This window comes from Salmo salar, chromosome ssa04 (genome assembly GCF_905237065.1).
Source record: "Salmo salar chromosome ssa04, Ssal_v3.1, whole genome shotgun sequence".
NCBI classification, from domain to species: Eukaryota; Metazoa; Chordata; class Actinopteri; order Salmoniformes; family Salmonidae; genus Salmo; species Salmo salar.
Genome location: NC_059445.1, coordinates 49,130,224 through 49,142,954, shown reverse-complemented (window position 1 = coordinate 49,142,954; position 12,731 = coordinate 49,130,224). Strand labels below are relative to the sequence as shown.

At 41.9% G+C, this 12,731-nt stretch overlaps 1 protein-coding gene across 1 annotated transcript in view; it reads left to right on the top strand.

Moving 5' to 3' along the window:
• Positions 1 to 8,497, top strand: part of moes (Moesin) — a 32,625-nt gene extending 24,128 nt beyond the window's left edge. The window contains 8 exon segments of the mRNA NM_001173823.1: positions 1,102 to 1,248; positions 1,404 to 1,500; positions 2,204 to 2,367; positions 2,794 to 2,924; positions 3,190 to 3,350; positions 3,694 to 3,786; positions 7,627 to 7,857; positions 8,053 to 8,497. Of these exon segments, the coding sequence (NP_001167294.1) occupies positions 1,102 to 1,248; positions 1,404 to 1,500; positions 2,204 to 2,367; positions 2,794 to 2,924; positions 3,190 to 3,350; positions 3,694 to 3,786; positions 7,627 to 7,857; positions 8,053 to 8,217 (1,189 nt within the window). The 3' untranslated portion in view covers positions 8,218 to 8,497.
• The last annotated feature ends 4,234 nt before the right edge of the window (positions 8,498 to 12,731 follow it).

Here is a 12,731-nt window from a genome sequence, read left to right as displayed (position 1 = left end):
ACTAGGGCGGCAGGTTGCCTAGCGGTTAAGAGCGTTGGGCCAGTAACCGGAAAGTTGCTGGTTCGAATCCCTGAGCCGACATCTGTCGATGTCCCGTTGAGCAAGGAACTTAACTCTAATTGCTCCTGTAAGTTGCTCTGGATAAGAGCATCTGCTAAATTATTTAAATGTACACTAAAAAGAAGAAAGCTGGCCTACAGAAACTTCCATGGACACTATTAAATCTGTAAACCATGTAATGTAATTATGACCGCATGTATTGATGTGAAAGCTAAATTGTATTTATATGAACTAGCCTATTATGATTGTAAAATGTGAAAACTTAAATAAGTGATTTTAAAGATGTATGTTGGTGTAGCATGGTGTTGAATGCTATTTCTGCCCCATGCAACATTGTACAAGATCACCTTTTCTACATGACTTGACAACTGATACAGTATCGCCTTTCTCTCTAACTGATTCATCAATGAAATTCAGATGAGTGGAATATATTGCTATATACAACCATTTATTTCAGCAGTACATTGTACACTACACTATAATTCCAAATGGTAGCACATACAGTGACTCGTTCCACTTTGTCCTATTGAAACACACTGGCTGATGGATAATTATGATGTAGTATTTATAGCCACACCCATATATGATTTGGTTTTACTTTCCAACATAAATTGATGTCAAATTGATAGTTATTTTACAGTGTTCAGCAGTTATCAAACTATGTACATGTACGTAAACTAGGCACTACATCATTTTGGTTCAGTAGTTATCAGTTTTGAACAGTTTGATTAAGTGATAGTTAAATGTATTGTTAACAAATGACAAACAAATTATATCAAAAGTAATGTGAATATTACATTTTGAAAAGCAGATACCTAGATTGAATATGTATGCAAATTGAAAGGGTAATTTGGTGCAGTGAACAAATTACTTTGACTTAGTTTTTTTGTACTCAGTCAATTGAAAATGTACTTCGTTTTTGAAACATCTGTTTTGGTTTTTTGTGCTTACAGTTGTGAAAATGTACCACATACTTGTGAACATTGTACCAGTCATTGAAAAAAAAGAAAGGATTTTATGTAATTTGTAATACTTCCACAGAGAGGATTCAATGATGGAGTACCTGAAGATCGCCCAGGACCTGGAGATGTACGGTGTCAACTACTTCAGCATCAAGAACAAGAAAGGATCAGAGCTGTGGTTAGGAGTAGACGCCCTGGGACTCAACATTTACGAACAAAATGATAAGTGAGTGATTCATGTCGAAATATACACCACAGGGGTACTCACACATATGGGACTGAAATATGTTAAACATATGCTGTACAAACTTAGGTATGGTTGTTTTCTGATTATGACTAAGTGCAAATATCACTGTTTATATGTTATTTTTGCCTCAACAGGATGACACCTAAAATTGGATTCCCATGGAGTGAAATCAGGAATATTTCCTTCAATGACAAGAAATTTGTCATCAAACCCATTGACAAGAAAGCACCAGTATGTAACCACCAATGCCCTCTCTGTACTCATAGTTTATAAGGTTATACAGTATTATACAGTATCTCCTAGGGACAAAAAAGAATTATTGTTGCCATAATTCTTTTTAGAAAGATTACTGGTATGGACTGGTCTCATAGATGAGACATAACATAGTAAACATACATATCGGACACTGTAATTAGTATATGTTACATTTGGTATGGTTACATAAGTTACTTGAGGCAAAAACGAATGTCTAGCAACCCAAAGGTTGCATGTTCGAATCTCATCAAAGACAACTTTAGCATTTTAGCTACTACTTTTTAGCTACTTAGCAACTACTTAGCATGTTAGCTAACCCTACCCCTAATCTTAACCCTTTTAGCTAACCCTAACCTTAACCTAACTCCTACCCCTAACCCCTAGCCTGGAGCTAGCTAATGTTAGCCACCTAGCTAACATTGGCCACAACAAATTGGAATTCTTAACATATACATTTTGCAAATGTATAACATATTGTACGTTTTGGAAATTCGTAACATATTGGACGAATTGCAATTCGTTACATATTATACAAAATTGATGATGGACATCCACAATTTAATACATACCATACGAAACGTAACAATTCATACTAAATGGAGTGTCTGAGATTTATGTATAAAATAATACGAAATGCTCTGAGACCACGTTGGATAGTCAAACATGCTTTCTCTTCTAGGACTTTGTATTCTATGCTCCACGACTGCGTATCAACAAGCGCATCCTGGCACTTTGCATGGGCAACCATGAGCTGTATATGCGTCGCCGCAAACCAGACACCATCGAGGTACAGCAGATGAAGGCCCAGGCCAGAGAGGAGAAGAACCACAAGAAGATGGAGAAGTCAGTGTCGCCACCACCACACACGCAAGCTACTGCTAACATGAGTCTATTTCAAGACATCAGACCTTTGGTTACTCCTGCCTCTGTATTTGTGTCGTCCTTGTACAGGCCCAACAGCAATGCTCAAAAAGAAAGCTGAACATGAAGGGCATTTGTGCATCAATTGATAGTTTCTAACATTAAGATCAGCAGACTGTTGTGGGTGTCAACTGGTGGCCACTGGCCACACATGAGGGTCTTTGTTATGAGAGGATTTTTCTTAAGAAATTCCCTCTAACTTCAGTAGCCATCAGAACAATGACAGATCTATTTAGCTAATGTTTAGGTTGGCCTATTGTCTGATAAAGAAGGCTTGACAATGTTAGGAAGTTGTCCATGTTCCCTCCCTTCTATATCCCTGTTTACTCAATGGCCTCTGTCCACCAGGGCACTGCTGGAGAACGAAAAGAAGAAGAGAGAACTTGCTGAAAAAGAAAAGGAAAAGATTGAAAAGGAGAAGGAGGAGCTTATGGAGAGATTGAAACAGATTGAGGAACAGACAAAAAAAGCTCAGCAAGGTTGGAAATACCCTATTTCTGTAGTATGAAATCTGGGAGTCTTAAGTGTGGTTATTCATGGATTTTTATTGATTGTTGTCTAAATACGCATAAGTTGTGTGTGTTCACCTCATACAATGTAAAGCACTGTAAGGTCTAATTTAACCTTTATTTATGCAAGTTAGTCTTGTTGAGGTAAAACATATTTTGCAAGAGAGATTAATGAAGCCCTAGCTACAGTACACGTAATTCATTCTGTCTATTATCATCATTACTGTGTGTGCAGAGTTGGAGGAGCAGACACGGAGGGCCCTGGAGTTGGAGCAGGAGAGGAAGCGTGCTCAGGAGGAGGCGGAGCGTCTGGAGAAGGAACGCAGGATGGCTGAGGAGGCCAAGACCGCCCTGCTCCAGCAGTCTGAGAACCAGATGAAGAACCAGGAACACTTGGTGAGTTACACACACACATTAATGAACACACACGCAGTGTCAGCACGTAGCATTGTGCTACAAAGTGATGAGCTGAGTAAAGTGATGATTATTAATTACTGTAGTTCATTCATTGGAATATAACTGATCAATTATTATTTGTATTGTATAGAAACATGTATTATCATGATAGTTAATATTATTCTAGAAATTGTGACATGTATGAAAATCATTGTTTAACTTCTAGTTTTCTAACTGTGGTAGTCTTCACATGGTTTGGAAATGAAAATAAGCAAACATCTGTTGAAACTTTCAAATCCAAATTCATCGAAAGAAAGTGAAAATAAAAAAATTGTTTCCACAGGCCACGGAACTGGCTGAGCTGACCTCAAAGATCTCCCTACTGGAGGACGCCAAGCAGAAAAAGGAGGATGAGGCAACGCAGTGGCAACAGAAGGTGTGGTCTCAGCTACTGCTCTCTTCATTCACTCTGACCTCCCCCACCTTCTCAAGTGGTTTAGTCCCATGTGTCATTAAACTATAGTCAATGTTATAGCAGTTGGGCACTGTTTGTTTTAAGATACCATACTTAGACTCCCTCTGGTGCATGGCAGTGCTCCATAGGAAGGGCCCCTCCTCTCCTCCCTGTGGGAATGGTGACTCATGCTATGGTGTGGGCCTGGCTGTAAGGGGAGGGTTCTCTGTCTTTACGTTAAGGAAATCCTGTTTGCCTGGGAGGATATCTTTCACCCCATTGTGCTATTTTCCCTATTTTAGCATTTGAAAGAATGCAAATCTAAATGGCAGGTCCCAAATGTCCTGTGACTGTGCTGTCTAGAACAAACCCATTTTCATGCGATGGATTTATGAGGTTAGACTGTCACTGATTGGTGCACCTGTCACCCAGGGAATGAATGTATATTTTGGGTCCATTAGGACTGTAGAATCTTATAGACCTCATATTTCTTCTGCCAGGGGGCAACAGCAAGATGGCGCCGACAGAGAGGGTCGCCTCGCTTCTAGTCCTTACGAAACTATGCAGTATTTGGTTTTTAATGTATTATTTCTTACATTGTTAGCCCAGAAAATTGTAAGTGTTATTACATACAGCCGGGAAGAACTATTTGATATCAAAGCGACGTCAACTTACCAACATTACGACCAGGAATATGACTATCCCAAAGCGGATCCTTTGTTCGCACCACCACCCAGGGCATTTGATGTGATCCCAGAGGCTGACCCAAAACAATGTTGCCGCAGAAGAGGTAAACTGAACGGCCTCCTGGTCAGACTTCGGAGGTGTGCACTCCACCCACCGCTTCCGAGTATACTACTCGCCAATGTCCAGTCTCTAGACAACAAGGTGGACGAAATTAGGACACGGGTTGCTTTCCAGAGAGACATCAGGGATTGTAACATACTCTGTTTCACGGAAACATGGCTCTCTCGGGATATACTGTCGAAGTCGGTACAGCCACCGAGATTCTTTATGCGTTGCACTGACAAAAATAAAGATCTCTCTGGGAAGAAGGGTGGGGGTGTATGCTTCATGATTAACGACTCATGGTGTAATCATAACAACATACGGGAACTCAAGTCCTTTTGTTCACCTAACCTAGAATTCCTCACAATCAAATGCCGACCATATTATCTCCCAAGAGAATTCTCGTTGGTTATCGTCACAGCCGTGTATATCCCCCCTCAAGCCGATACCACGACGGCCCTCAAGGAACTTCACTGGACTCTAAACCATATCCTGAGGCTGCATTTATTGTAGCTGGGGATTTTAACAAAGCAAATTTGAGAACAAGGCTCCCTAAATTCTACCAGCATATTGATTCTAGCACTCATGAGGGCAATACACTGGATCAATGCTACCTTAACTTCCGCGGCGCATACAAGGCCCTCCCCCGCCCTCCCTTCAGCAAATCTGACCACAACTCCATTTTTCTCCTCCTGTCCTATAAGCAGAAACTCAAACAGGATGTACCCGTGACAAGAACTATTCAATGCTGGTCTGACCAATTGGAATCCACGCTTCAAGATTTTTTTGATCACACAGACTGGGAAATGTTCCGGGCAGCCTCAGAGAATAATATTGATTTATACACTGATTCGGTGAGTGAGTTTATAAGGAAGTGCATTGGAGATGTTGTACCCACAGTGACTATTAAAACCTACCCTAACCAGAAACCGTGGATAGATGGCGGCATTCGCGCAAAACTGAAAGCGCGAACCACCGCATTTAACCATGGAAAGATGACTGGGAATATGGCTGAATACAAACAGTGTAGTTATTCCCTCCAAAAGGCAATCAAACAAGTGAAATGTCGGTATAGGGACAAAGTGGAGTCGAAATTCAACGGCTCAGACACGAGACGTATGTGGCAGGGTCTACAGGCAGTCACAGACTACAAAAAGAAAACCATCCATGTCACGGACACTGACGTCTTGCTTCTAGACAAACTAAACACCTTCTTTGCCTGCTTTGAGGATAATACAGTGCCACCGATGCGGCCCACTACCAAGGACTGCGGGCTCTCCTTCTCCGTGGCTGACATAAGACATTTAGAAGTGTTAAACCTCGCAAGGCTGCCGGCCCAGACGGCATCCCTAGCCGTGTCCTCAGAGCATGTGCAGACCAGCTGGCTGGTGTGGTTACGGACATATTCAATCTCTCCCTATCCCAGTCTGCTGTCCCCATATGCTTCAAGATGGCCACCATTGTTCCTGTACCAAAGAAGGCAAAGGTAACTGAACTAAATGACTATCACCCTATAGCACTCACTTCTGTCATCATGAAGTGCTTTGAGAGACTAGTCAAGGATCATATCACCTCCACCTTATCTGCCACCCTAGACCCACCTCAATTTGCATAGCGCCCCAATATGTCCACAGACGATGCAATCACCATCACACATAACGCTGCCCTATCCCATCTGGACAAGTGGAATACCTATGTAAGAATGTTGTTCATTGACTACAGCATTCAACACCATAGTACCCTCCAAGCTTATCATTAAGCTTGAGGCACTGGGTCTCAACCTCGCCTTGTGCAATTGGGTCCTGGACTTTCTGACGGGCCGCCCCCAGGTGGTGAAGGTAGTAAGCAACATTTCCACTTTGCTGATCCTCAACACTGGGGCCCCACAAGGGTGCGTGCTCAGCCCCCTCCTGTACTCCCTGTTCACCCATGACTGCGTGGCCATGCACGCCTCTAACTCAATCATCAAGTTTGCAGACAACACATCAGTAGTGGGCTTGATTACCAAGAACGACGAGACAGCCTACAGGGAGGAGGTGAGGGCACTTGGAGTGTGGTGTCAGGAAAACAACCTCTCAACGTCAACAAAACAAAGGAAATGATCGTGGACTTCAGGAAACAGCAGAGCGATCACCCCCCTAACCCCCTATTTGGCTTGCCGCCTGGTACGGCAACTGCACCACTCACAAACGCAAGGCTCTCCAGGGGGTGGTGCGGTCTACGCAACGCATCACCAGGGGCAAACTACCTGCCCTCCATAACACCACCGATGTCACAGAAAGGCCAAAAAGATAATCAAGAACAACAACCACCCGAGCCACTGCCTGTTCACCCCGTTACCATCCAGAAGGCGAGGTCAGTACAGGTGCATCAAAGCTGGGACCGAGAGACTGAAAAACAGCTTCTATCTCAAGGCCATTAGACTGTTAAACAGCCATCACTAACACAGAGAGGCTGCTGCCTACATACAGACTGGAAATCATTGGCCACTTTAATGAATGGATCACTAGTCACTTTAATAATGCCACTTTAAAAATGTTTACATATCTTGCATTACTCATCTCATATGTATATACTGTATTTTATACCATCTATTGCATCTTGCCTATGCCGCTTGGTCATCGCTCATCCATACATTTATATGTATATATTCTTATTCCATGCCTTTACTTAGATTTGTGTGTATTAGGTAGTTGTTGTGAAATTGTTAGAATACTGTTAGATATTACTGCACTGTCGGAACTAGAAGCACAAGCATTTCGCTGCAAACCAAGTGTGTTTGACCAATAACATTTGATTTGATTTTAACAGAATCAGACAGGTGAAAGATTGGCTAATACTGTGTTGTGGTGACACAAAATCCTTTATGGATATATTAGTTTACACTGGACTCGGCTAAACCATTAGCTAACACTGTAGTTCACCTGAAGTTCACCCCTATGTTTGTTTGTATCACATAACCTATTGATTGATATTCCTTCTCCTGAATCAGTTCATACCATGAGTCATTAACATTAGTGGCTGCCCCCTTAGGCCTGCATGGTGCAGGAGGACCTGGAGAAGACCAAAGAGGAGCTGAACAGCAAAATCATGGCATCACACATACAGGAGCCAATGCAGGCCGAGAACGAGCATGACGAGAACGACGAGACCAGCGACCAGGCCAGTGCCGAGTTCACGGGCGGCATCTCCTACAAAGACCGCAGTGAGGAGGAGCGTATGACCGAAGCCGAGAAGAACGAGCGCGTGCAGCAACACCTGCTGGTGAGTGACCGACTGTGGCTGCTGTCCACATCAAACACCTCCAGCACTAGAGACACAGCTGTTTATAGGGGTTGCATCACTCTTTATGATATTGTAGAGATTACAAGAATGGGGCCTATAAACATGTCCTGGATGCCTGTGTTGTTGTGTGAGCCGTAGTGAGACTTGGCAGTAATGTTATCTTTCCTCTACCAGGCTTTGAGCTCGGAGTTGGCCATCGCTCGGGATGAGACCAAGAAAACCGCAAATGACATCATCCATGCGGATAATGTGAAAGCGGGACGGGACAAGTACAAGACCCTCCGGCAGATTCGGTCGGGCAACACCAAGCAGCGTATAGACGAGTTTGAGTGTATGTGATGTATCTTGTTTGCAACTACTATAACCCCCACAGCGGTGCCATACTTGGTCCATTCATTCTAGACTGCAGACCTGCCTCACACAAGCTACAGTGCCTTTTACCCAAACAAGACCAGAATACATATCAAAAAGCACAAAAAGTACAGCAAAATGTATATGAATAATAGTGCACAAATCACATTACAAGTAATGTTATTCAGAATGATGAAATAAGTGGATGCATCAGGGACATTTTTTATAGAAGAATGGTTTAAAGTGAATAAAATTTGATTATACATTTTTCCAGCCTTTGAATTTGGGTTATAGATGGAGGGTGTTTTTATTGATTATAATTTAGTTATTTTTAAGTGATTCATCTCTCACACGGTTTTAAACTAAAAATGAACAAAACAACTCAATGCAGGACAGCTGCAATTACGTTATGGTTGGCCACATTTTAGGTGTCATTATTTCAGAGCAGGTTTGTTTGTTTTGAAGTGGACCTATTACTGTAAGCATTTTCCACAAATTAAGAGAAAACATCAAACTGTAATTAGATTTTAGTTTTTTATTATATTCAAATTTTAGGCATTTAAAGAGATTGTTGTCTTTCTAAGAGAAGGACATCTTTGTTTGGAAACTCTCAACAGTATTACTTTTACATAAGATTTTATTAAGTCCATATGAAATAAGCGCTGGAATACCACATTTTCCATTTTCAGAGAGACGCATACCTCTGAATGACTTTATAGACCAAGTGTATCTGCTATGACATATAGCCATGCACACTAGTAGCTACCATGATTAGGAGTTTCTTTTTGTATATCAATCCTTTGCTAAATATTTTATTATATGGCATTTGAAGAAATATGATTCTAAGGCCTGCCTTGAAGGATTTATTTTGTCATTTGGATTTTTCAATAAAACAGGTTATGATGTGCAAAAAGATGGATGTCTTATGAAATGTAAAGTTGTCTGCATGCTTCCCATCCCGAAACAGTTCAAAATAGTTTGTGTATATATTATGACGACATGTTGTGACGTTTTGGTCTTCTGCAATATTTTTGGGGGGGCAGTTCGTGCACACAATTTTAGTTTCTTGAGGTAAACTGAAATTCGGTAACTGAAGTCTATGCGCCTTCATCATTGGTCAACAGTAGGGATTCTTCAATCAAGTGTTTGTTTGCAGTCAGCGTGAGACAACTCGTTTTCATGCAAAACAAAATCACTTGAGAAATACTACAACAAACATTTTAGATGTAAAATTGCGCCACTAAGACCTCCTCGCCACTAAAACCTTAAGATTAATTCAGATTATTTTGAGAAATTGTACACTGGCTACGGCGACTCAAGGGGGACAAAGAGTAGTGTAACGACCCTGGCTTTATAAGAGCGGATATCGACTCTGCCGCTTGAGCATGCTTTTGCGGCACAGTCGATAGCGCGCTGGACTTCGGGCTAGAAGGTCGAGGGTTCGAGACCTGCTCCCTGACAGTTTCATTACATTATAAACCCAGGGTCGTTACACTACTTCCACCTTTCAAAGAGCGCGTCCTCGCGCTAGTTTGCGACTCAACGTCAGATAGGAACGCGCTCACATGTCACGTGCCCATATTGCCGCTACGTTCTAATTTTTCAAGCGAAGGTCTTTTAAAGGGAGTATGCGAGGCACAGACGTTCACTTCGCCTTGGAGCAAACCGAATCTAGTATGCAGATGTCTTAAGTGTCCCGCTAGCCTTTTGTCAATTCAATTATATGCATGACTGGAAGGCACCAGCCAGAATCAAAACAAGGATGTTAAAGTACAAGGCAGTGCTTTGTCTTCAGCAGACATTTGCTGATAGTCTTCATTTCAACTGTCATTAAAAGCAGAAACTACACAGTTTTATGTTTTCCCTTTTCCTTATTTTTTTTTAATGATCTCAGAAACAGGAATTTTGGGCAAATGCCGGATGGGCTGGTCCATCTTTAGCCAAGTGGGAATGTCCAAATATGTGTTTTTGTGCAGATGTATCATTATTTGGCTGATAATTGGGGTCTCGAAGAAAATAAAAACGGTCAAATTTCGAGGTTACTCCAAATGTCGAATTTCAACGTGTTTTTGACACCGTGGGTTGACTCCTGCTCAGTATCATTCCATTTTTTTAGTTGGTCCAGCCATCGAATTTAAAAGGTTATGGGTTAAGGTTTTGGATAGGGTAAAAAAATAAACAAGTGTTAACCTGTGGGATCAAACACGCAACCTTCAGATCCAGTCAAGCCTACTTGATGGTAATAGCGCTCACAGTTGCCCCTAGTGACCGGTTTTGAAGGTATTTCCCGACGTCCTCGGGACATGGATAGACCTCCAATTTCAAAGTCACTCTTGCCTCTGCCTGCACTGAAACATTCTTTGAGTAGCAGCCATAGACTGTAAAAAGCAGGGCATAAATGAGTGCATCTGATGTAGATTAGGGGAGATGGGAGCTATACCGGGATATACGTTACTGTATGGGCGGATTGGCCATCTGGCAAATCCAAGATGGACCATATTTTTGTTTGGTGGACAGGTCAAATAAAATAAAAAATGGACAAAAAACAAAAAGGTATTTTTATTATTATATTTGCGTGGTTCTCTCTGTCATAATAATATATGTATTTTGAACATTTGCCTGATCAGATGGGCCGGCTCGGTTTTCCGATTGGCTGAGCTGAGGATGCGCAAAAAATGCACCTTCATAGTCAGATAATGGATCATGAAACACGGAAAGGTGGTGCATTTTCTTGAGGCCGACGCTGCTAAATATGTGACATTTTTTTTCTTCTAAAAGTTCTTAGTTTTTTTTAAATTGAATCTTAATTTAACTAGGCAAGTCAGTTAAGAACAAATTGTTATTTACAATGATGGCCTACCAAAAGGCCTCCTGCGGGGATGGGGGCTGGGATAATAAATAAATCAAAATAGGACAAAACACACATCACGACAAGAGAGACACCACAACACTACATAAAGAGAGGTAAGACCACGTATGACCAGTTTGCAGAGGAGTAGAGTGCAGTGATGTGTCCTACAAGGAGCATTGGTGGCAAATCTGATGGCTGAATGGTAAAGAACATCTAGCCCTCGAGAGCACCCTTACCTGGCGATCTATAAATTACATCTCCGTAATCTAACATGGGTTGGATAGTCATTTGAATCAGGGTGAGTTTGGCAGCTGGGGTGAAAGAGGAACGATTAAGATAGAGGAAACCAAGTCTAGATTTAATTTTAGCCTGCAGCTTTGATATATGCTGAGAGAAGGACAGTGTGCCATCTAGCTACACTCCCAAGTACTTGTATGAGGTGACTACCTCAAGCTCTAAACCCTCAGAGGTAGTAATCACACCGGTGGGGAGAGTGGGATTCTTCTTACCAAACCATATGATCTTTGTTTTGGAGGTGTTCAGAACAAGGTTAAGGGCAGAGAAAGCTTGTTGGACACTAAGAAAGCTTTGTTGTAGAGCGTTTAACACAAAATCAGGGGAGGGGCCAGCTGAGTATAAGACTATCATCTGCATATAAATGGATTAGAGAGCTTCCTATTGCCTGAGCTGTGTTGTTGATCGAGTCTTCGGGTACTCCCTTGGTGCAGGCAGTGGCTGAGACAGTAGATGTTCTGACTTTATACACTGCACTCTTTGAGAGAGGTTGTTAGCAAATCAGGCCAAAGACCCCTCAGAGACACCAATACTCGTTAGCCGGCCCACAAGAATGGAATGGTCTACCGTATCAAAAGATTCTGCCCGTCCAAGTGCTGTGACTGTGTCTGTGCTGAGAAATTATGCTAGGTTTAGCAGTGACAGATCAGCGGCTGCTGCAAAAGACCATGCAGTTGAGGTAGGGAAAAAACAGAAAGACACACACACTGACACAGATTAAGCTTGTGTCAGTGTTGATATTTTTTGCTGTATATTGTATGAAATAGTAGGCTAATTAACACGTAGGCCTAATTAGGGAACAGGGGATTTGGGAGAACACATATGACAGACACTTTTATTTTACCTTTATTTAACTAGGCAAGTCAGTTAAGAACAAATTGTTATTTTCAATGACGGCCTAGGAACAGTGGGTTAACTGCCTTGTTCAGGGGCAGAACGACAGATTTCTACCTTGTCAGCTTGGGGATTCAAACCTTTCGGTCACAAGCCCAACGCTCTAACCACTCGGCTACCCTGCCGCCCCAACTTGCAATAGCGTAAAAAGTTGTTAGATATACTTTTATAACACATAAGCCATAAGCCATCTTTTATACATTATATACTGTGCTACTGCTTTTTTATTAAATACAAGCAGTGGCAACCCATCATTCAGGACAGGTGGGGCAGAGCCTGTTTTTTGTTATTTTGGCATTCATACATTTCACATATCAGTTTGCAAACAATGTAAAAAAATTGAGTTAATAAAGCCGAATACAAACTTGGTTTTTTTTTTGCTTTCTTGAGTAAGGCAGCTCCGAAATGCAGGTGTTTCAGCCTAGTTCAGTGCTTTCTGTGGTGGTGGGGCAGCCAGCGGAAA